The 23916-nt window shown below is 42.2% G+C and overlaps 2 protein-coding genes across 5 annotated transcripts; one reads left to right on the forward strand and one right to left on the reverse strand.

Moving 5' to 3' along the window:
- The first annotated feature begins 225 nt into the window (after window positions 1-225).
- On the forward strand, window positions 226-8970 carry ogal (O-GlcNAcase like). The gene is made up of 17 exons (XM_028601327.1): window positions 226-636; window positions 868-919; window positions 1574-1671; window positions 3160-3290; window positions 3605-3776; window positions 4211-4309; window positions 4418-4557; window positions 4658-4802; window positions 5331-5429; window positions 5536-5780; window positions 5903-6077; window positions 6240-6325; window positions 6886-6978; window positions 7064-7152; window positions 7236-7356; window positions 7451-7580; window positions 8352-8970. Exons 1-17 carry the CDS (start codon window positions 564-566, stop codon window positions 8486-8488), a joined length of 2085 nt encoding a protein of 694 aa, XP_028457128.1. The 5' UTR covers window positions 226-563; the 3' UTR covers window positions 8489-8970.
- A 390-nt stretch (window positions 8971-9360) lies between these two features.
- Window positions 9361-23488, reverse strand: cant1b (calcium activated nucleotidase 1b). Of its 4 annotated transcripts, none has more exons than XM_028600766.1 (5): window positions 23395-23488; window positions 12068-12658; window positions 11756-11896; window positions 10840-11043; window positions 9361-10536 (listed from the first exon to the last, which is right to left on the reverse strand). In XM_028600766.1, the coding sequence occupies exons 2-5, from the start codon at window positions 12597-12599 to the stop codon at window positions 10166-10168; spliced, it is 1248 nt and encodes a 415-aa protein (XP_028456567.1). In that variant the 5' UTR covers window positions 12600-12658; window positions 23395-23488; the 3' UTR covers window positions 9361-10165. The 4 variants fall into 4 exon arrangements, with proteins under 4 accessions (XP_028456567.1, XP_028456573.1, XP_028456566.1 ...); XM_028600772.1 differs by lacking the exon at window positions 23395-23488 and adding an exon at window positions 22956-23328; XM_028600765.1 differs by lacking the exon at window positions 23395-23488 and adding an exon at window positions 22626-22706.
- Window positions 23489-23916: the final 428 nt, after the last annotated feature.

Consider the following 23916-nt stretch of genomic DNA (forward strand, 5'->3'; position numbering starts at 1 on the left):
AAATAGTTGCATGTTGGTGGAACAACTGTCTAACACATTTATAATAATAATACTCTACTTCGAAATGTGACAAAATGAAAATTTCTCATAAATCACAGACTAGCCTTATTATTTTGCCTTCTCCCTTGGGTGAACTGTTCCTTTAAGCCACAGGGACACGTACTGTCCCTTTAAGACGTTCACGCTCAAGTCATACCAGTCGTAAACAGTCTGTATGGTCGTAAACAGTCAACGCCTCTATGGTCAACGCGCGCCTGAACTTCAGTCATCACAAAACGATCTGTTTTTTTTATTCGCTTACAGTATTTACAACTTCAGACTTTAGACCATGTTATTATCATGCTGCGCAATGCTCCCCGGTGCTTAAAACCACCGACTGGTCTGCGCAGGCGTGAGAGGACTGCAATAAAAGTCAAATCCAATGAACGTTAAAGGCTGGTATACAAAGCTATGAGTGACAGTATCGCTGTGTCAGCGCTGGAGCTTCTGTCTGCGCAGTAGTAAATTTGAAGCACAGACTGAGAAAGAGAGGACAACTCAACGCTAAACTATAACAGTAAACCATGTCGAAACCAGTCAGTGCCAGGGGCCAACCCCACACTGGGAAGAAGCGGTTCATCAGTGGAGTAGTGGAAGGTGAGCAGACCTGGGACCTGGACCTCCAGAGTACAGATCCTTGTGTTGATCCAGTTTGGAGTAACGTCCCAGCTCTTCAATCCAGATGCAAACATCCAAATTAGGCTGCAAGCTAACATGATGAACTTCAGATATATTTAGTAGAAATGCAGCCTGGATATCAATCATGTATTGATCACTTCTGGTAAGGTGACATCATTTGGTGCATAACTTAATCTTTGCTTGATGCAGGTTTTTATGGGCGACCATGGACTATGGGGCAGAGAACAGAGCTGTTTAAAAGGTGTGTCTGTCACCCCCCCCCCCCTCAAGTTTGGTGTAGTTGTTTCACACACATACATACAAACCACATTGAAGAAATATAAAATACATGTGAGGGCGTGGTAGAAACCAGGCTTATATGAAAAGCTACAACCAAAGGTAAAATGTAGATTTGCTTCATAGTGAGTCAGTGTGGTCCCATACTGGCGTTTTTAATATTTCTCCACCTTTCTGAATTTGGGTAGAGGTGAAAAGGTTAACATCACTGGACAAACAATATTTAGCAAACATTTTATGCTTATTCATGCTTAATTACTCATTTCCAAGAAACTTATGAGCACATTTATGGTAAACACAAGATTTAAAGTGGTGCTTTTGCAGGATTAATTGTGGAGAAACTCAGTTTTACAGTTGGTTAATTGACTACATTTATATTGTGCTTTTCTAGTCTTAACCACCTCTCAAAGCGCACAGCTCTGTCAATTAAATCAACTAATCAATTAGTCGACAAAATTGTATAAGTGTTAGTCGACTAAGAATTTCTTTAGTCGAGGACAGGCCTACACTTTCAAGACCTTTTAAACACACAGAATGATCCACTGTACTCCCAATCGTGTCTATAACAACTGACATAATGCTTGATGTGATTGTTGACTGCTGGTTTCGGGTTCCACAGAGAACAGAAGTGGGGTTTGAACACGTACCTGTACGCCCCTAAGGATGACTACAAACACAGGATGTACTGGAGGGACCTGTACTCTGCTGAGGAGGCAGGTGAGTTTCACCCCTTCACATGTCCTCCTTGTTCGTTAAATGAAATCCCAAATCTCATCTGGCTCTTGGAACAGGAGGGTGTCCTGAGGACTACCCAGTTACCAAAACCGCCAAGGACTGTCAAACAGCCTCAAGAGCAGGATAATTAACCTCTTTACTTTTTCCTCTTTGATTAGAACTGACCATTACTACCTGGGTATCAATATCTTCACCCATAGTGTCATCTGGGATAGCTTTCTGCTAGAGCTGGGCAATATTATATCGATATCGTGATATGAGACTAGATATCGTCTTAGATTTTGGATATCGTAATATGGCATAAGTGTTGTCTTTTCCTGGTTTTAAAGGCTGCATTACAGTAAAGTGATGTCATTTCTGAATTTACTAGACTGTTGTAACTGTTCTATTATTTGCCTTTACCCACTTAGTCATTATATCCACATTACTGATGATTATTTATCAAAAATCTCATGATGGTCAAAAATATTGTGATATTTGATTTTCTCCATATCGCCCAGCCCTACGTTCTGCTCCCTAATGCATTCATATTCCATGAAGGATATTTATAAGGTGAACATTTTAAGATAAAAAGTAATCTGTGCAAACCTGAACAGAGACCGGTGTATATGAGTGGGACCACATACTGTCAACACTTAGACTAGATTTAAGGAATAGCTGCATTAAAGTGCAACAACTGCCTAACAAAGGTCGCAGGTATAATGATAAAAATATATAATAGATTTAATAAGTTTAGATTACTTTTCATTTAGACCCCGAAATTTACAAATATCCTTCAAACTTTTTTAATATTATTTTTGGGCTTTTCCGCCTTTAATCGATAGGACAGCTAGGCGAGAAAGGGGGAAGACGTGCAGGAAATCATCACAGGTCGGACTCGAACCATGGACCTCTGCGTCGAGGCATAAGCCTCCCAGTACATGTGCGCCTGCTCTACCCACTGAGCCAACCCGGCCACAATAACCTTCATACTTATTGTGTCATAGTGAACCACATGTACAGTACGTAAAACGCGCTAATCATGAAGTACATGTTTGAATCAGGATCCTCATTTACAAACCGAACCCAAAAACATGGTAAAATACACTGTAGTTGCTTCTGTCATACCAAAGTCCCATTCTGAGTCCTCATTATCTCCGCATTGTTCAGTGGAGCCTCTCCGTTGTTAGTTGGATGCGTCTTATCAGTAATGTTACATACTGAAGAGCAGTGATGATTTGAAGTTTGTTAAAACTATCATGTCTCCAACAACTCCAAGTGCATTTCAAAACAGAACCCCGTCATACTTGTACCTTTTGCATAAATCACAGGCCTAATGATTTTTCATGGTTCATGTCTATCAATCCAAACTGGGAACGTGTGCATCATTTACCTCCCAATAAACAGCATTTATTTAGGACATTTCTGTAACTGGGAGGACAGTATTAAAATATTTTTTTCTTTTCTTCTCATCTCTTATTCTCTTCCCAGAGCAACTCATCGCTCTGATATCGGCAGCTAAACAGCACGACGTCGAGTTCATCTACGCAATCTCTCCCGGCCTGGACATTACGTTCTCTAACCCCAAAGAGGTTGCCGCCCTGCAGAGGAAACTGGATCAGGTTAGGACCTGCATGCAGAGGGGAAGGGTGGAGCATGAGAATAGATAATTTAATCTCAGCTGCATATAGCTTTATGGCTCTCTGAGGGTTGGTTTTGGACACAATATCACTTTATATGAAACATACAGCAGTAAAATAGAAGCGTTTTATGCACTGCAAGTAGGTCAAAGGACAACTGAGGGCACTGACACTGCTGCAGATAATGGGTTTAATTCCTGGTGATATAATGTTATTATCCAATGAGGAACTTTGTCAAGAGTTGGGAAAAACCCAATGATCTTAAAATCTCCAAAGCTGTCCTTTTCCTCCCTCAGGTGAGGCAGTTTGGCTGCAGGTCCTTCTCTTTACTGTTTGATGACATCGAGACTGAGATGTGTCCAGCTGATAAGCAGGCCTTCAGCTCCTTCGCTCACGCTCAGGTGGCCGTCACTAATGCGGTGTACCAGCACCTGGGAGACCCTGAGACCTTCCTCTTCTGTCCTACAGGTCAGGCAGTGGGGTTACCTAAAACTGCTACTAAAAGACCAAGCATACTGCAGTTTGTTCCTTATAAAATGTTTCAAATATTATTCAGTCCCGTTGAACACAGACTGGGGAGTTTGAAGCATGCAAACACTGTGATGCTGTATCTAGGGCTGCCACCTCTTAGTCGGTTCGTCGACTAATCGCTCGTTTTGGTCTTAGTCGACTTAGAGTGATTTTTTTTTTTAATGCTTCTTTCATGCTGAAAGACTTATTTCCAGGAACCTTATGACCACATCTCTGGTAATATAGATTACAGATTTGTCAATTCAGTTAACTAATCGATTAGTGGACAAAATCCTATCGACTGAGAATTTCTTTAATTGAGGACAGCCCTAGTAATGCCTCTGTTTTACAGTTTTCCGTCATTTCCGTTTGTTTACTCCCTGTAACTCCAGATTATTGTGCTGCGTTCTGTACTCCCAACGTGTCCCAGTCCTCTTACCTGCACACTGTGGGAGAGAAGCTGCTGCCTGGGATAGACATACTGTGGACTGGTAAGGCTGCACTGACCCACTCAGGATCTCACTGAACCTCCACAGAAGTAGCCAAAGGTACACTTTAATAACGGATTTTGCACTTTCGTTCCTATTCCTGTTATTTAGGTCCCAAAGTGGTATCCCACAAAATCTCTGTTGAGTCCATAGAAGAGGTGTCCTCCGTCCTGAGGAGGGCACCCGTCATCTGGGACAATATCCACGCAAACGACTATGACCCCCAAAGGCTTTTCCTTGGACCCTTTAAGGTGCATTTTTACAAGACTGTATTTATATTTATAATTCATATACAGTAAGTTCCAGTCTGATCTGTATCCGGGAATAATTAACATGATCTTTTGCTGTTAGGATCGTCCCACTGAGCTGATTCCCAAACTGGGAGGAGTGCTCACCAATCCCAACTGTGAGTTCTACCCAAACTTTGTGGCTATCCACACCTTGGCTACATGGTGCAAAGCAACCGCAGATGGAGGACAGAGGGATGTGGAAATGAGTGAGTGTCTAGTTTTTCTTGACATTAAATAACACTCATCCGTCAGCTTTGACACATACGCAGGATATTCCAGCTCAAATTTGACTCTTCTTTTACAATACAGCAATGTAACTTTTTATAATGTTTGCGGTGAATGAGTGGTTGTCTTTCTCCCACTGCCATTTATTTCAAAACACAAAATGGATCTACTACTAGATTATGTAGCTGAATTAATAATAATAATAAATAAAAAAACATCTAGCTCATGCAGGTTTTAAGTCTGAAAGTAGTTTTACTACATACAGCAATAACCCCAATCAGAGACCAGCAGCTGCTTGAGGTCTTATCTTTAGTCGCTCAGTTGCTAAGTGCATTCAAACTTCGACTATACTTGAAACCTAAAACACAGTTGGTCCAAAGGTCAACCCCTGAAATCTGAGAATCAATCAGATGGATAATAGTTAATAAAAGCAGAAGCCTGACATGTACATCTTTTTGAAGTGTGGATTTTGTGCATTGTCCCACTGTCTCTCACCCCTTCATCACCAGGCGATGAGGAGCACGACCCCTGCTACAGCCCCAAGAAAGCCCTGACCCTGGCCCTCACTGACTGGCTGCAGGAGTTTCTGAACACTGATCAACCTGGAGGTAGCGGGTCATCTACAAAACCGATTAATAATAAAGGTAAAGATGGAGTGGGTATCGCATTGAGACAAAGTGTGTGTCATCACCCTCCTCCTCCTCCATCCTCCAGCTCGTCTCAAGAAGGAGTCATCAGGTGAGGAGCCCATGCAGACAGACGGGGGAGAGACCCCCCATGTTCCTGGACCTGGGGAGAACCCGCTGTACACAGCCGAGCCCCTGACCCTGGATGACTTGAAGCTGCTGTCGGACCTCTTCTACCTGCCGTACGAATACGGGCCGACAGCCAGGACCATGCTGCAGGAGCTGGACTGGCTCAGGAAACACAGTTGGGCCGCCGCTGCAGAGACAGACAAGGTACTGTTGCGTGTTTTAGACTTCTTTTTTTTTTTTTTTTTTTTTTCAAAAAGCAGATAATGTGAGTATTCTTTTATCCTGTAAATTAACGCTTAAAACACTGTTTTTTGTTTTTTTTTCAGACTGCGGAGTGGTGCTCAAGAGCGCAGCAGTTTGATGGCATGTGCGAAGCGGTGGTGCAGATGTTTAATCGACTGTCAAACGCCCCGAACCGCTGCATTCTGTACGACCTCTACAACTACATCTGTGACATCAAGAGTGGGGTCGGTCTGGCTCGAGCCTACGTGAAAGCACTAGGTGAGAAAATCAGAATCTTCTAATGATGATCGAAGCACACAGGCTGGTGTGTAAAGGATACAGGATGTTGGGCTTCAGGCTCATCTTTAACCTCATTTATTACAAATTTGAATCCATAAAAGTTAACCTACTCACATGTTGTAATGTGTTTGCTTTCCGAAGGAGGGCAGGGTCGCCCCGCAGCCCAGCTGATGAACACTGATCCTGAACCCTGGGGCTTTAGAGGAGGCCTCTCTGGAGAGTTCCAGGTATGTTAATCAGTGCTATTTGGTAGGGCTGGGCGATAGGGAGAAAATAAAATATCACAATATTTTTGACCAAATACCTCGATATCGATACCGCAACGATATTGTAGTGTTGACTTATGGTGCTTTCACAAAATATTCACACAGTGAGATTTTTGATAAATAATCATCAGTAATGTGGATATAATGACTAAGTGGGTAAAGGCAAATAATAGAACAGTTACAACAGTCTGGTGAGTTCAGAAAATGACATCACTTTACTGTAATGGAGCCTTTAAAACCAGGAAAAGACAACACTTATGCCATATTACGATGTCCAAAACGATATCTAGTCTCACATCACGATATCGGTATATAATATCGATATGTTGCCCAGCTCTAATATTTGGTCATTTTTCTTACAGGTCATATTAAATCCATCATTTTTTCCAACTAATCACTAGGTGTAATTGATACGAAAAAGGCATCCAGCAAATATCTTCTTTTTAGTACTGTTATCTCATCAATAATCTTTAAGTTTAGGTCTACATCAATATGAATATACTGTTTATTTGTACTGGCAGAGAATGCTGCCTTGCCACGGAAACAGGGACCTGTTCAGAGAGCCTCCCATGTCGGCTGTTTACTGCGTACGCCCGTACTGCCCTGAGGACAAGGTTAGGGTGCCAGCTCTTCACACATAGTGATACATTTTTGTAAAAATTCAGTAGTGATGTTACACAGTTTTGTTTTCTGTACTAGACGGAGGTGCAAAGGATTTTCAGAGAGATGCAGAGCGCAGGAGAGGGCAAAGTTCCCTTGACGAAGCAGCCTCCACTCATCTGTGACGGGTAAGAAAGAGCCCAATTTCTCCCTCTCCGGACTGCTCGTGCTTTCATGCCTTAATCTGAACATTCCCTCTGGCCCACCGCAGCCTGTCAGCTGGTGAGATCTCCCCTTCCCCTCAGTGTGCTCTTGTCCTGGAGGACGAGATCGGGGTGTGTGGTTACGCCCTGGCACTCACCGACGCCAAACCAGCCGCAGGCAAAATTCAGGTGATCAAATGCAACATCTAGTCATTTTTTGTTCAGAATACGAGATGACAACAAAAATGCAATACTTGTATTTTATTTCATGTCATGCCTCTAGAGGGCAGTAAGTGACTCCGTGTTTAAGGACTTCCCCTCCCTGGTTACCATGCAAGTGCTGCCCCGGGTCACTGATCCCTCTCCAGCCAAGCGCATGATTGGTCGGCTGTTGTCCTCCGTCAGGAGCAGTGGTAGGTCAAGGCCTTGCACGGTGCCTTTGATAATTCTTAAGATGTGCCACATGGAACTGGCCTGCAGCCAATTCACAAACTCAGGTTGAACCTGAACAGGCTAAATATTCTCTACAAGGTTGTTTAGTCATAGCACACCTGCCAAGCTCTGCTATATCAGTTTATTCATGCAGCTGTTGATGTTGATGTGTCCAAGCAAAGGAATTATTTTATTACTAGTGCCAGCTGAGAGTTTAAGCTTCAATATTTTATACTTTTAACAAATGCAATCCAGGTAGGAAAACCCTGTTTCCCTCTCCTGGAGGACATAGGACATACAATAGAGTAGTGTGACTTCTCTACCGTTATCTGTATTGAGCAGAAAATACGCTTCGGTTTCCAAAACTCTGAATCCACGCAAATTACTTTAACATTTAAGACCTCAAACACAGCAGTTATTAACCCGGCAGTTTTTTTATAAAAAGATGCAAATGGCACAATCAATTACTCAGTGCCTGCAATTCTAAATATGCAGGCACTGCAGCTGTACAATGATAATACTGGCTGGGTCTGATTTGGGGAGCTTTGCATCACTGACGCTGCAAGACTTTGTTGGTGTTTTAAGCCCCCCAACGTCGTCTTCCAGGCAGCGCTGCATGGGAGGCGTCGGGGTTAGGTGAGGTGCCTTGAAGGGACGGTTGGGGCTTAAAACACCATCGAGCGACTTTGTTTCAATATTGATCTATTACATTTTAAAACATAAATCCTCATTCTTTTTCCTTAACTTTGAAGGTTCCAGAGGAGTGTTCTGTGAGCTGAGGCAGAGCGATCGGAGGATGATCGACTTTTACACTAAACTGGGCTCCTTCGTACCCATACAAATGGCCGGTCTACCTCAAGACATACTTGCATTGGGAACAAGCCTGTGAACAAGATCAATCACGAGGATTTTGCTCAGGTTTGAAAGGTTTTGAGATAAAACTGAATAATTGCCAACTTTGCAGCATGTCAAACTGAAATCACTCGTCATTTTTGATCAGTTAATATCGTTATTTGGGTAATTTAGTAACCATGATGTCCTCCTGCAAGGTTGTAAAATTAGTCAAGGAAATGCTTGAGGAAATGTGTGTAACAAAGTACTGTAATAATAATAGAAAATGTAATGCTACTGATTTTGTAGACATGAACATTTTAAGTGTATAGTGATTATTTAGATGAATGTGTTTTAACCCAGCAACAATGTTTACATGTTTATACCACCTTAAGTTTCTGTTTAGTTACATCTGGCAGACACATTACAAACAAAATGTATACATAACAAGACATTCAAACAAGAATATATTTTCATTATTTGTATTTTGAGAGTATAAAAAATGAATATATGTATATAAATAAAATAGCTGGTGTTTCACTTGTTCTCTGGATTGAGAAACTAATATTTTGTTCAATAACGTACACTACCGGTCAAAGGTTTGGGGTCACTTAGAAATTTCCATTCCACTCCATTATAGACAGAATACCAGCTGAGATCAGTTGCATCGTTTTTTTAATCAGGGCAGCAGTTTTCAGATTACATTATGTGTTTACATAATTGCAAAAATGTTTTCTCAGTTAGCCTTTTAAAATGATATCAGATTAGTAAACAGAATGTGCCTTTGGAACATTGGATGAATGGTTGCTGATAATGGGCAATGTAGATATGGCATTAAAGATCAGCCACTTCTTTTTACAACAGTCAAGAACCCTTTTGCAATTATGTAAGCACATAATGTAATCTAAAAAAAAACTATTGCCCTGGTTAAAAAAAACAATGCAACTGATCTCAGCTGGTATTCTGTCTGTAATGGAAATTTCTGAGTGACCCCAGACTTTTGACCGGTATTGTATGCGAGAAACATTTGAGGTGGACCTGCTCAGAAAAACGTATCACATGTAGTTTATCAATCAGAAGTTGAAATGAATCAAGTAACTAGATATTAAATAAATATAATTACAGAGGCTTCAGTGTGTCTGAACAGGTAAGATAAAACAAAGCAATGAGTAAGTCATATTTCAAGTAATTTAAGAACATTTGTTTCTATTCCTTAAAATATTTGATCCTGTTTGTTCCCCTGAGTGTCTGACCAGCAGAGTTTGGCTGCAGGAGAGGAGATCCACCTTACCTGATGTTTGATAGACTGACGGCTACTCATTTATACGTAAAAAAAAAAAAAAAAGAAAAAAAGTGTCTAATTTTAAAAGCATAAAAATCGTATTGGGTGGTGACCGGCTAGTGACACTTTCTGTGTGAGTGGTGTGCGTTGCTAGTCACAGATGGGCCGCCTAAACTGGTCCCACACAAACTGGATTGGTCAATTGTTGGGGACACTTAATTGTCCCCCCCCCCCCCCCAAGGTTGGCGTGGCATCCTCCTGTCCTTCAACCTTCTCTTGCTCCTTAGTTATCATACAATATCATTATGAAATATATAATTTTGGGTCACACATTATTGCACAATAGAACTGAATGTAATACTAAGAACTCCAAACAACAGTGTTGATACGGCCCCGTTTCTTGCTCTTCTAAACCACGGAGGACCCCTGCAGATTTTGCCTTCAGCGCTGTCCTCAAATAAACTCCAGCCCTTCAAACTTCAAATCCCCTATCTTTGTCTCGGGCATCAGCACCTGACCGTCTAGCGTGAATGCGATGATGTAGGTGGCAATCCTGCCTGCATCCTCCTCTGACTTCAGGGCCAGAATAATCTGATCGTCTGTGTCTGGGACAAATTTAAATGAGGAGAAGCCGTGGGTTGGGTCGAGCGGTCCGACGTGCCGCACGGTTACGTGGCTGAAATCTGCGGTGCAGGACAGGAGGAGGTTGGTGGCACGCCGCTCGTCTGCAGCCTCTTCGTAGTGCTCGTGACTGGCACGGCGAGGGAGGAAGAACCAGCGCTGGAGACGCTCGCTCCACGCTGCCGATTCGTGGATGAGGTAGCCTATAGAACAAGGAGAGTTGTAGAAGGGAGAGTTGACTAAATAAAGCGTGTAAGGAATTATGGGTGTCATTTCCACTTTTCAAATACATTATCTTGCAATGAAAACTAAATGTGGTACTAAATGTGGTTAGTGAAGTCGTTACATCCATTTACTTCAGGGTTTTATTTATGATTGGATTAAGGAACCCCTGACATCTGAAGCCCAAACTACACCCTAGGTGCCAATGATAAGGTGCGATACAAATTCAGCTGTTGTATGTGGACAGGACTATTAAGAAGAAACCCCCAAAAAATTGTCAGAACCTGGTGGCTGGATCCCCGTTGCGCTCCGCAGGGCATTGTAGAACGGCACCCAGTTCTCATGCTGCACATCACCATGGTAGCCAACAACTTTCACCCACTCTGGGTGGTTGTTGACGTATTGTCCAGAGGTCGTGGTCCACTCTTTCCCCAGGCCGCCAACATACAGGTGCTCATCCTTCACTGCCAGCCACTCTGCCTTGAACCCTGCACACAAAACAAACAAACAAACCTTTCCTAAAACAATTGTTTATGCTGATGTTCCAACCAACTATATAGTGCACAACGCACATCAAAACATGGTTGTGGGTTGTTTTAGACTTTAGACTTTTAGAGTGAAAAAAAACTGTGCTGTTGAAGGAAATCAAAACATTTAATAAAGGTTAGAGACATTTTGCTCAGACAACCTCCATGCAGTGTTTCCTCTATGTTGATTTTGTAGTGGCGGCCCACCATGGCAAAATGTCTGCCACCACGCTATCAGAAATAGGGCTGTACAAAAAATTTAGTCGCGGTTGCCTTTTAAATTATCCTGCCGCTCACACTGCAATTTAACAAGTAGATTTAGTAGTTTATTGTCAAAACGTTCGCTTTCTACCGAGTCGACTATTAAACGAACAGCTCCACCAAAAACGTCACCGCGGTGGGTCCGTTCTAAGTGTAGACCTGTTGTAGATGTTTAGTGCCCTATAGTTCCTCAAAAAATACAGTTCAATCACAACTGAAAATATGCCTCATTGTGTGTGAATAAATATATTTGTTTGTGTTGCAGCGAAGTGTCCGTTCCGTTACATACCTAAAACATTTGGCGGCGGGGCGCGCGGGGGTTTGCCCCCACTGCTTAAAAAAAAAAACTCCTTAAGGAAACACTGCTCCATGTATTCAATAGATGGAGGTAAGAGGTCTTTTGGAGACTGACCTTTGGAGACTGAGCCGTCACCATCAGGTAATATAACCCAGGGGACGGCCTGGTTGCCCTCGATCCGATACACCACACCTGTACGGTCGTCCACGCTGTACAGGTGACCGTTGAACGCCACCAGCTCAGATAGCTCCATACCTGCAGAACAATAAGTCAATCGGACACCGAGGTAAAAAATACTTGAATACTAGAATCGCATTAACTGAAAATCGCAATACAAAGTGAATCCACACCCACGTATGGTGAAAGAGTCTAATCGGGACAAAAGCACATCGTCCCAGCCCTAATATTCTTCGTGTGTGTACCTACCTCGTCCTTTCTCAGCGAGATGACTCTCCAGTGTGACTGTTTCAGCATCCCACTCCAACTCCAGTCGGTCCGCGCTGTCTGAAACAGTCAGGTATCCTCGTTTCATGTAGCTGAACCACGTCTGATACTTAGAGCTACGCGACGCCGTGTCCAGATCTGCAATCACACCAATACGGTAGCGGATGCCACGCTTGGTCTTCTCTGGCGGACTTAACGGGTATGTGTCATTGTAAGGGGTCTTCCTTCTTTGGTGGTGGGGGAGGCTTTGTGCAGTTTGTCTGTTAGCGTCCCGGAAAATGGCATCCTTGTCACCGCTGTGCTTTTGCAAACCGTGAGCCCTGTTGCGGTAGTAATCTCTGGTGGCAGCGTCTCTGTCCCCTACGGTCAGGTATAACATGAGCACTATAGCCAGCAGGGTCACCACAGTGATCGCCCGCCATTTAGGGTGGAAGCGGGAGTCTGAGGTGGTGGCTTGTGTTATGGATGCCAAGGCCAGGGGGAGGCCTCGGACGGCAACACCAAAGGAGGTCATGGACGTATCGTCTCCATCTTCACTATCAGGCTTGGACTGGGGGGGATGACCACTATAGCCTGGGATTGAGCACAGAGAGGCAACATCAGAACCATGATGGAGGATGTGGTATAGCACAACATGTGGAAAGCTAACAAAAACTGACAAAGAGTAAAGTGCAATTGCAAAAACTGTAAGAATGGGGAAACAAAAACTTTTCCAAGTTTGCTTAAAATGTCCACACATTATTACAACATTTCTTTAGGTATTCAAATCACATGTCAAATGTCCTAGTTATTGTTCGTGACATGGTACTGTATAGAATGAACTGGCATTTGCAACTGCTAGGTTATGTAATAAAAAGTAAAATAGGCTGTTGTTCCTATTGTTCTTTGTTCACAACAGAGCTTTGTTGTACTGTTCGGGCAGACCGTCTAATTTGCACACTGAGTAGGTAGCCGGCCTGTCCTACTTCCTCATACAACAAGCATATCTAACCTTGCTCTGTTCTGATGCTAATGTCAAAATGATTGGGTCCTTGTTTGTATAATGAAACTGCATGTCACTAGTGCTGTGTGGAAAAAAAACAACTATAGTTTCTTTTGGTAATAATTTTGTGGTTTTTACTTCAACAGAAGGTTGTAGGGTTTCCTGCAGTTTTATTGCAGAAGTGGGCCATCTCGCATGAATAAAAAACAGTATCATTGTAATGAATACACAAATATATAACTTATAATTTTGAGGGTAGGGTGAGTCCTTGGCAGCGATCCAGGTTTGAATTCGACCCGCGGCCCTTTGCTGCATGTGGTCCCCCCTTTCCTTTCTTCAAGCTATTCTGTCAAAGACCCAAAAATATTCTTTAACCTCAATTAAACAATACGCTTCAGGGAAAAAGCACAGAGTAGGGCCGTTGACCAAAATAACCCAATACCAAGTAGTATCAAGACAATGGGCTCTTCAATTATTCTAAGTTTCACAAAAGGTGAAGGCAGGTATGCCTACAACAGACACCCTGCCCACTGACATACAGAGGTGTGCTTGTTCCGTGAGAATAATAATAATAATAATAATTTATACTTTATTATTAATCCCGCAAGGGGAAATTACAATGTTTTCACTCTGTCGTTATTATACACATTACACACAGGCCTGAATTACACACACATGCTCAGTACCTATACATGCACTAATGGAGAGATGTCAAAGAGAGGGGGCTGCCCATGGAAAGGCGCACTGAGCAGTTGGGGGTTCGGTGCCTTGCTCAAGAGCACCTTGGCCCAGGGGGTGAACTGGCACCTCTCCAGCTACCAGTCCACCACCATACTTTGGTCCATATGGGGACTTGAACCAGCAACCAGTTCTAGTTCCCAACCAAACTCCCTACTGACTGAGCTACTGCCACCAACAACTTTCCATTGTCAGGGACAACCAACAGGTATAGTACATAATAATGCTGCGTTCCAGACAGTTTTTAGCCCGCAAGTTACGACTTCAAGTCACGACTCACGGCTTGGTAGCGTTCCAGGCAAAGTCACCACAAACCCTTCTAGCTAGCGGCTACCTAATGTTGACGTTAGCTATCTAGATTACTTTACGTTGCCTATTTATGTCTATTTATTTCTACTTATTTATTGTTAATAAACGGCGTCTGTACAGCATCAACGGGGGTCGCCATTGTTGTTTATGTGTGTGCAACGTCAAAAACTGTAACTGGGAGTACAACGATCTGGTACGAGTTCACGGGTAGTAAGTTACGGGTTTGCCTGGAACGCAGCATAATATACATATGTACAGCTACGCTCTAAATTTACACAAAGAGCCTTGAGGTCTGTATTCAGGGGTGATTGCAATGTTCCCAAAAGAAAATCTGTTTTTTCTCAATCAGCCTTTTCCTATAAAGCAGTCAAAGAATGGAATGGGCTTCCTAACAATTTAAAGAATATCTCAAATTTTAAAAGCTTCTCGCGGGCAGTTAAATACTTCCTTTTAGAACATCAGACCTGCTCTCACTAACGCTTTTTATTCCATTGTTGTGTATATTTATGTATTGCACCTTCGGTGTAAATAGTCTTGACTGTCTTGTTGTATAAACATGTTATGTTTATGGTTTTTGTCATGAACTCAACTCTGTTATGTCATAATTGTGGAGGACTACAGATGGAAAGTAGCATAATGCTAAATCTGGTGCAGCCATCTTTTTAATGTAACTGCACATTGTCCTGCTAAATAAACAAAAAAAAAAAAAAAAAAAAAAAGGTTTCAGCTGTCATAGGCTGAGCCCCCTTAACCCTTCTGTCATAGATTCTGGTTTATTCCTTTTAAATCATTATATAGTACAGAGCCCCTAAGGTAGGGTGATGTAGGCCTACTGCTCACAACATAATGGGGTATCTCAGTTAATATTCATGAATTTCCTTGCTATGTAGCCTACATATCTAAGAAATAATATTAAAAGACATTGCGTGAGTTTTGTGGGGAACAACTTTATTTTTCAGAATTAAAGCATTCTTTTGGAAAATGCACCCACTGAACTTGTGAAAAGGTATTTTTCATTGCATGGCACTAAAATTATTTGGAACTGCTGCCACAGGCTTGAACTAAAGTTATGGTAACACTTTACGGGAAGGGTACATAAATTATGAATAATGCATGAATTAATTCATGATTTGTTCATTACTTCATTCATCTTATCAATCATCATGAAGTGACATGAGTTCAATAACCTGTTTTGCCTTACATCACTTTGATTATTTGGAATAGTATAGGGGTGCAACAGATCACAAAGCTCACAATTTTCAGATCAGCACAAAAAAAAGGGGGGAATTTAAATGATAAAAAATGTAATAACAATGACTTTTAACAATAACTTATTTCACCAGTAAATTGCTGTTAAACGACATAAACAGATGAGAAAAGGGTATTTTACAATAACTGTGAATGCACCATGAGTTTTAAGTAAACTCAACCTTTATTCACGTCTGTGTTGTTTTTCCGACAACAGCAGTGACTAAATGCTAGTTTGTGTCTTTTGCCTCATAGCTTTAGCGGCAGACTGTTGTACGTCCAGCTGTTGGAATCCTTTACAATACAGTCACACTTTTACACCGTTTAGCTGTCAGCATTTTACACGTTTAACCGGGCCAATTTCATAGCTAGACATTTTAGCGTCCCGGCGGGCTTTTGTCGGGACTTGGGACAAGCAACTTAAAATTGGGACTGTCCCGGGCCAATCCGGGATGTCTGGTCACCCTACCCTAAGGGGATGTGAGCAAAACAATTTTTTTTGCTGAAGACAACTTTTAGAATTAGTTCATGTTAGTTAATGCTAGCTAACGTTAGCATAATCTATTTTGAACTGATGTTTGGCAAGGCATTGTTTGGATGTGACAGTATTTGTTCCTCTAATGGTGCTGTAATGCGTTTTTAGAGAGGAAAATGCCAGGCGGAGAGGGAAAAACCTCAATACCTGCAAGAGGGACTGAAGCAAGTAAAAAGGTAACCTGTAAAGAGAGAGAGAAAGAGAGAGGGAAAGAAAGCGAGGGGGAGAGAGAGGGGGGATGAGGGAGAGAGAGGGAGAGATAAAAAGAGAGAAGAGAAAGAGAGAGGGATAGAGAGGGAAAGAGAGGCAGAGGGAAAGAAAGAGAGAGAGCGAGAGGGAAAGAGAGAGGGAAAGAGAGAGAGAGGGGGAGAGCGAGACAGGGAAGGATGGAGAGAGAAGGAAAGAGAGGGAGAGAGGACCAGAGAGAGAGAGGGGGAGAGAGAAGACAGACAGAGAGAAGTGGAAGGCCAGAGATATAGGGTGTTTTCACACATACCTCGTTTGGTCCGGACTTTCGGACTTTAGTTTGATCCGAACCAAAATTACAGGTGTGAAACCTCCCCCGGACCGCGGTCCGGATCAAAAGACCAAATTTTGGTCCGATAAAAAGAGGTGGTCTCGGTCCGGACCAAACTGAACCATGGTCCGGTTCGTTTATAGTGTGAAAGCATTTTTTGGATGGTTCGGACTTTTGGACCAAATACAAGAAGCTCTGGCAGGCTCCTTGTGTTACAAGACCGGGAAGCTCCTTTAAGGTGCTTAGTGAGAGAGAGTGACGGTGAATGCGTTCAGAGAAGACAGCTGTCGGCTATCAGAGCAGAGAATACATCAGCAGTTTATTTGTTAAGTGGTAAATGTACAGCGTAGGTTTCAGTTTGTCTCTGAATAAATGCTCCAGAAAGAAAGTTCCCGTGTCTTGCTTCTCAACATCACAACAAAACAAAAAGGGCCATGGGTAGTAGGGGGGGGAGAGCAGCAGTCAGTAGGGGGAGAGCAGCAGTCAGTAGGGGGGGAGCAGCAGTCAGTAGGGGGAGAGCAGCAGGCAGTAGGGGGAGAGCATCAATCAGTAGGGGGAGAGCAGCAGTCAGTAGGGGGGAGAGCAGCAGGCAGTAGGGGGAGAGCAGCAGTCAGTAGGGGGAGAGCAGCAGTCAGTAGGGGGGAGAGCAGCAGTCAGTAGGGGGGGGAGAGCAGCAGGCAGTAGGGGGAGAGCAAGCAGGCAGTAGGGGGAGAGCAGCAGTCAGTAGGGGGAGAGCAGCAGGCAGTAGGGGGGAGAGCAGCAGTCAGTAGGGGGAGAGCAGCAGGCAGTAGGGGGAGAGCAGCAGGCAGTAGGGGGGAGAGCAGCAGGCAGTAGGGGGAGAGCAGCAGGCAGTAGGTTTGTCACGTATAGATCTTTAGTGCGCTTGCAAAACTGCAGTGTGAAACCACAACTTACCGGATCAAATGTATACAATGTAACAAAAACATGAACCTTGGTCCGGATCTTGGTTCAGACTTTCATGTGTGAAAACGCCCATAGACTACTGTTCATATTACTACCTGTAGTATCTGTATAGACTGTAATGTATGTAAACATCCTTTGAAGACTAATCCGTTAACGCGTGACACCAGCTGCAAACTGTCAGCTGGGCAGCTCAGAGACCCTGAGAGCGAGCTCTCAAATATAGGCTCAGCCTGGCAAAACTATAACTGCTAATAAAAATATGGAGGACTTTTATCATTGCAGCAGATGGAGGAAAATTTGTGTATGACAAGTAGATATTGTGGGCGTGAGAGCAATTTATAGAGAAGGAACTAAGGAACAAATTTTTTAAGGCTATGTGTTGTACAGTGGGGGAAATAAGTATTTGACCCCTTTCTGATTTTGCAGGTTTGCCCACTTACAAAGAATGCAAAAATCTACAATTTTAATCATATGTACATTCTAACAGTGAAAGACAGAATCCCAAAGAAAATTCCAGAAAATCACATCATATGAATTTATTAAAATTGATAACCATCTGATGAGGAAAAACAAGTATTTGACCCCCTGGACAAACAGCATGTTAATATTTTGTAGAAAAGCCATTATTGGCCAGCACAGATGTCAAACGGTTTTTATAGTTGGTGACAAGGTTTGTGCACATTTCGGCAGGGATGTTGGCCCACTCCTCCCTGCAGACAGCCTCCAAATCATTCAGGTTCCGAGGTTGTCGCCTGGCAACTCGAATTTTAAGCTCCCTCCAAAGATTTTCAATTGATTCAGGTCTGAGACTGGCTAGGCCACTCCAGAACCTTGATGTGCTTCTTCTTCAGCCACTTTTTGTTGCTTTGGCGGTGTGCTTAGGGTCGTTGTCGTGCTAAAACACCCATCCTCGACCCATCTTCAGCTCTCTCACTGAGGGAAGGAGATGTCGGTCCAGAATTCCACGATACATGGCCCCGTCCATCCTCCCCTCAATACGATGGAGTTGTCCCGTCCCCTTGGCTGAAAAGCACCCCCAAAGCATGATGTTGCCACCACCATGCTTGACGGTGGGGATGGTGTTCTTTGGGTTGTACTCAGTGTTCTTTGCCCTCCAAACACGACGAGTTGAGTTGAGGCCAAAAAGTTCTATTTTGGTCTCATCTGACCACATCACCTTCTTCCAGGCCTCTTCTGAGTCGTCCAGGTGGTGAATGGCGAACTTCATGCGGGCCTGTACATGTTTCTTCTTGAGCAGGGGGACCTTGCGTGCGCTGCAGGATTTCAATCCATGACGGCGTAGTGTGTTACCAACCGTTTCTTTTGTAACTGTGGTCCCAGCTGCCTTCAGTTGATTCATCAGTTCCCCCCTTGTGGTTTTGGGATGATTCCTCACTATTCGCATGATCAGGGACACCCCACAAGGCAAGATCTTGTGTGGAGGCCCAGACCGAGGGAGGTTGGCGGTGGTGTGGTGCTTCTTCCATTTCCTGATAACTGCACCGACAGTTGATCTTTTCTCTCCAAGTTGCTTTCCGATTCTCTTGTAGCCCATCCCAGCCTTGTGCAGATCAACAATCTTGTCCCTGATGTCCGTAGAAAGCTCTTTGGTCTTGCCCATGGTGGTGATGTTGGATGCTGGTTGTTTGGGTGTTGACAGGTGTCTTTTATAGATTGAACGATTTCAATCACATGAAAGTACAATGATTTAACGTCGACGTACTTCAAAACAAAAGACAAGTCGGCGAGTATAGCCACAAACTGCGTATGCAAACACACCGGTTTCATTCAACGTTATCCACTTAAAAATGTTAGCCATAAAGCCGTAACGAGGTGAGGCAGGTGTATTTGATGTAGATAATTGGTTCGGATTGGGGCTGTGGCTTAAAGAAAGACTAACTGGCTTGTAGGAGCCAGAAAACTTTAACCGGCTTCCAGAAAAGTGAACAAAACGTTCACGTTAACCCTAAAAACGTTGAACGATTTCAATCACATGAAAGTACAATGATTTAACGTCGACGTACTTCAAAACAAAAGACAAGTCGGCGAGTATAGCCACAAACTGCGTATGCAAACACACCGGTTTCATTCAACGTTATCCACTTAAAAATGTTAGCCATAAAGCCGTAACGAGGTGAGGCAGGTGTATTTGATGTAGATAATTGGTTCGGATTGGGGCTGTGGCTTAAAGAAAGACTAACTGGCTTGTAGGAGCCAGAATACTTGCTGTTTGTCCAGGGGGTCAAATACTTGTTTTTCCTCATCAGATGGTTATCAATTTTAATAAATTCATATGATGTGATTTTCTGGAATTTTCTTTGGGATTCTGTCTTTCACTGTTAGAATGTACATATTAGGGGTGGGGGAAAAAATCGATACAGCATAGTATCGCGATATTTTTCGTGGCAATACTGTATCGATACACAGACGCCAAGTATCGATCTTTTATGATATACATGTTGATCAGTTTGTCTGCTTGACAATCACATTTTGCACCAATAAAACTGAAGTGTGATGAACAAACAGAGAAATGTATATTTTTAGATACAACAGATGTTGACAAAATTGTCCTTTTGGGACATCATTTGAAATTGGGAAAAATCTGAAGTTGTAAAAAAGGTAAAATATTGCAATATATCGCAGAATATTGCAATATCTTTAAAATCGCAATAATATCGTATCGGGACATAAGTATCGGGATGATATCGTATCGTGAGGCCTCTGGTGATTCCCACCCCTAGTACATATGATTAAAATTGTAGATTTTTGCATTCTTTGTAAGTGGGCAAACCTGCAAAATCAGCAAGGGGTCGAATACTTATTTCCCCCACTGTAGCTGTGACATCATCCACTCTACCTCGTGCAATACACACTCACTATAAAACGCAAAAAAATCAAGAAAAGATCACTAAACTTAAAGAGCTTTTTCACAAAAACTGTAAAAGATATCAAACTGAAAAGTAATAGCCGGATAGCTGAATATTTTGTGAACATTTTAAAGTTTGTTTGGCGTCTGTAGGTGAAAGTATGAAGGAGCTGAACATTTTCTGTAGAACAGCATTCCCACAATAAGAGGCTAATAAAATGAATATGTTTTTACCTTAAATAGTGTAATGTGGTCAGTGTTTTAGGCTAGGCTATAGGCATACAAGCTTGGAAATGTTGCATCACTTTTTAACATCCTGGCTGTAGATAAAGCAGGATATTCATCATAGGCTATTTAATTTAGGGCATTACGTTTTCGTATGCTTAGTAAAACTTTTCCATGGCTTAATAACGATTGGAATCCCATTGAAATCATGGTGATCCTTAGTTAAGTTGAAATTTCAACATTGTTTCAATATTAAAACAGGGTGCAAAATGATGTAGAATCAACATCAGAGTTCGATGTTGATTCAGTGACTTAACGTTGACAACGGAAGGTTGATTTATCATAGTTTCAATGACTGTTTGCTATCTAGGAAGGCTTCAAATTTGTCTAAGTGCGCCTAAGGAGCCGTCTCCTCACTCTGAGTTCAACACCCCTTCTAGATCTCGTAGAATTAATCGAACATCCTCTTTCCTTATGTTTAATCCATTCTCTTTGCATTTTGTGTACATCCACCTATATCCGTGGAGTTGGCCAGATGTTTGTAACTGCTCATAAATGAAAGTAATTGCCCGATCGAAATCACCTTGCGCCGGAACAGATTACAAGACTTAAAAATCTGTTTTAAATGTCCTATCGAAACAATATAATGGTGACTACTTGCAAGCAAAGCAGCAATGTCCTTGTAATGAAGACCTAGATTAAAATATAGTGCAACTAACTCCTGTACTGTAGTCCTTTCTCTAGCGGTCACTGTCTCCAGTATGGCCCAGGCTACATCAATATACAGCTTTCATGTGCTCACACAAAAGCCGTATATTGAAAAAGTTTCATGTACGCACATGAAAGTTTCGTGTGAGCACATTAAACTAAACTTTTTTTTGCATAGTAATAACTGGTAAAAAATAAATAGGACTGGACACGCTCAACTCACGTTGATACTTATAGAAAGCTTTGAAGGCTGAAGGAGCAAAGCACCTAGCTTTGTAATTAAACAGATAAATCATCGCCATTTAGAAACCCTAAATAAATGTCACAATAGCATCAAGAAATACCAGCCTTAGAAAACACACGAGTGTAAACACAATCCAGTTTGTAGAAATATTTAACAAGAGGCTGTATGGTATTACTGAAGTGGACCAAAACATTTAACATCACATCCAGCTGGTAATAATTACTTTTTTCCCCTCTGCCTCTTCAGCGACTCTCTAAACAAGTTCATGCTCCTCAACTAACATCTCTTTAACACAAACACGCATGTCAAACTGGCAAACTTTGGCCAACAAATAATGCCCTTATTGTCACTATTGTATGCGTGGCCCATATCCCCCATCCCTCTACAGCATGACCCCAAACACTGCCTTGCTGTAGGCTGTATGAAGAATTCAATTATTCACCCTTCCTTTGCCTCTTCTCCCCTGAACACCCTGGAACCGTCATGCTGTTCTCCTTCGCACGCATGCCATAATCAACTCCACGTCCCTGCAGCCCTCTGTCCCACATGAACAACTGATCTCTATCTCACCAAGTCTCCTCCTTTTCTCTCCATTACACCATCTCAAGTTTCTGCCCCACTGTGTACACTCAAGAAAGAATACCCCGGGCTTCACTAAACATTTTATAATGATGTCAATCAGGTTGAAAACCAAACCTGTAAAAGGTGTAGCATGTCTAAGTTTAAATACAAATGGGATTAAGAAAGAATAAGGCCTGCTCAGCAAGTAAGTGTGTGTGTGTGTGTGTGTGTGTGTGTGTGTGTGTGTGTGTGTGTGTGTGTTGCACTGTTTAAAGGCTTGATCTGTGGCCATACTCTGGCTTTTGTAACTTCCTAACCCTAGCCTGAAAGAAACTCAACAGAAATTGTAAACGTTTCTTTTTTACAGTTAAAGATGCAGCACATGCAGACAAAATAGGTAGTTGAGTAAACACTTAGGTTACCTCAATATTGGCCAATAACGTTACAACGGTTTCAAGGCATTTTCACAACATAACCTGTTTTGACTGTACTGTTGAAACAAGCACTCCACTACATCATCTTTTAGTTACACGTGCAAATTCACGGCACTTTGCCTGGTTAAACGCCTACCACTTTTCACACTAATATTGCTCCTCGTGACATTATTATGAAACAATTTCTTTCACACATTTACAGCTTCACATATCACAAGGAGACACATCCAGTTATACATTAATACTTACTTATCAGAAAACAGACACCATATTGATAGGCCATAAATGGATTATATCAAAATTAATCAATTGTTGACAGACATTATTCCAAAGCCTTTTCGGTTGCAAAATACATTAACGTTGTATCACAGATTGATAGTGGAGATCATCGGTTATATATCTGCAATCTATGACCAACAGGTGGTTTTGTGTGCACATGAAGCCTCGAGAAATTAACCCTTTTGTCGAACCAATTTGCTGGAAAGCTTCAATGCTTAACGAAGGTTTATCTCATCATCACCATCACTAGTTATGGTTGCAGAAACATTGAACATGGTGATTGATGAAATTCCCCGTTACCTGCATGTGTTCGGACAGCCACGAAGGCAGAGACACACGACGAGTCAGTATCAGTTACAGCAAAACTTTAACCGGCTTCCAGAAAAGTGAACAAAACGTTCACGTTAACCCTAAAAACGTTGAACGATTTCAATCACATGAAAGTACAATGATTTAACGTCGACGTACTTCAAAACAAAAGACAAGTCGGCGAGTATAGCCACAAACTGCGTATGCAAACACACCGGTTTCATTCAACGTTATCCACTTAAAAATGTTAGCCATAAAGCCGACGTCAGCTAGCAACTTCAGCTAGCTAGCATTAACCTCTGCCATGCTAACATTACACGTTAACGTTAGCTAGCTAGTAATACCAAAAAGCTTAGTCACCGGACTTAAGAAGCTGAACAGAGTTAAGGTTTATCAGGTAATTTCGTGACTTTTAAAACCTCAGGCTTACCTGGTGCGGAGCGTAATCGTTGGCAATCTTCTTCTTTTTCTTCTTCAAACAACGATTTGGTACATTACCGCCGCCTACTGGTTTGGAGTGTGAATAGGAATACAATACAATATTCAATCAAATAAAAATAAATAAAAAACTAATAAATAAATGTCTTTTTTCTTCCTCATATTTTTGAAAATACAGCATATGTGCGTTATTGTTTTTTCTTTCCCACAGTAATCACATCTGCCTGTATTTTGCACACAGAGGGTCTTCAAGTCTGAAGGGTTGGCCATATTTGATGTAGGCTACTGTTTGGTTAGCAATGTCTCGGCGATTAGCTTCTCCTGCCTTGAGACTGAAACAACTAAACTCGTGTCATGAAAGTTCAACTCCCCACACTGTCAAAAACGTAACTACTGGTATCCAAAATATATTCAACCACTCCTTATAACTAATACTAATTTATTATTGACTACAAGTTCACGAAATGAAAAATGTTTAGGTCGTCAGAAAACAAGCTTTCTGGTCATGGCTGGT

Source organism: Perca flavescens, chromosome 2 (assembly GCF_004354835.1).
Source record: "Perca flavescens isolate YP-PL-M2 chromosome 2, PFLA_1.0, whole genome shotgun sequence".
Taxonomy (NCBI): domain Eukaryota; kingdom Metazoa; phylum Chordata; class Actinopteri; order Perciformes; family Percidae; genus Perca; species Perca flavescens.

What these genes read in the sequence shown, in the direction of transcription:
- ogal (XM_028601327.1), top strand. Translation starts at nt 564, where the DNA reads ATGTCGAAACCAGTCAGTGCCAGGGGCCAACCCCACACTGGGAAGAAG. An exon ending in GTACTCTGCTGAGGAGGCAG is followed by an intron (nt 1,672 to 3,159) that starts GTGAGTTTCACC and finishes TTCTCTTCCCAG; the next exon opens with AGCAACTCATCGCTCTGATA. An exon ending in GATAGACATACTGTGGACTG is followed by an intron (nt 4,310 to 4,417) that starts GTAAGGCTGCAC and finishes CCTGTTATTTAG; the next exon opens with GTCCCAAAGTGGTATCCCAC.
- cant1b (XM_028600764.1), bottom strand. Translation starts at nt 21,929, where the DNA reads ATGTGGGACAGAGGGCTGCAGGGACGTGGAGTTGATTATGGCATGCGT. An exon ending in TCTCGCTGAGAAAGGACGAG is followed by an intron (nt 11,897 to 12,067) that starts GTAGGTACACAC and finishes ATTGTTCTGCAG; the next exon opens with GTATGGAGCTATCTGAGCTG. An exon ending in AACGGGGATCCAGCCACCAG is followed by an intron (nt 10,537 to 10,839) that starts GTTCTGACAATT and finishes CTTGTTCTATAG; the next exon opens with GCTACCTCATCCACGAATCG.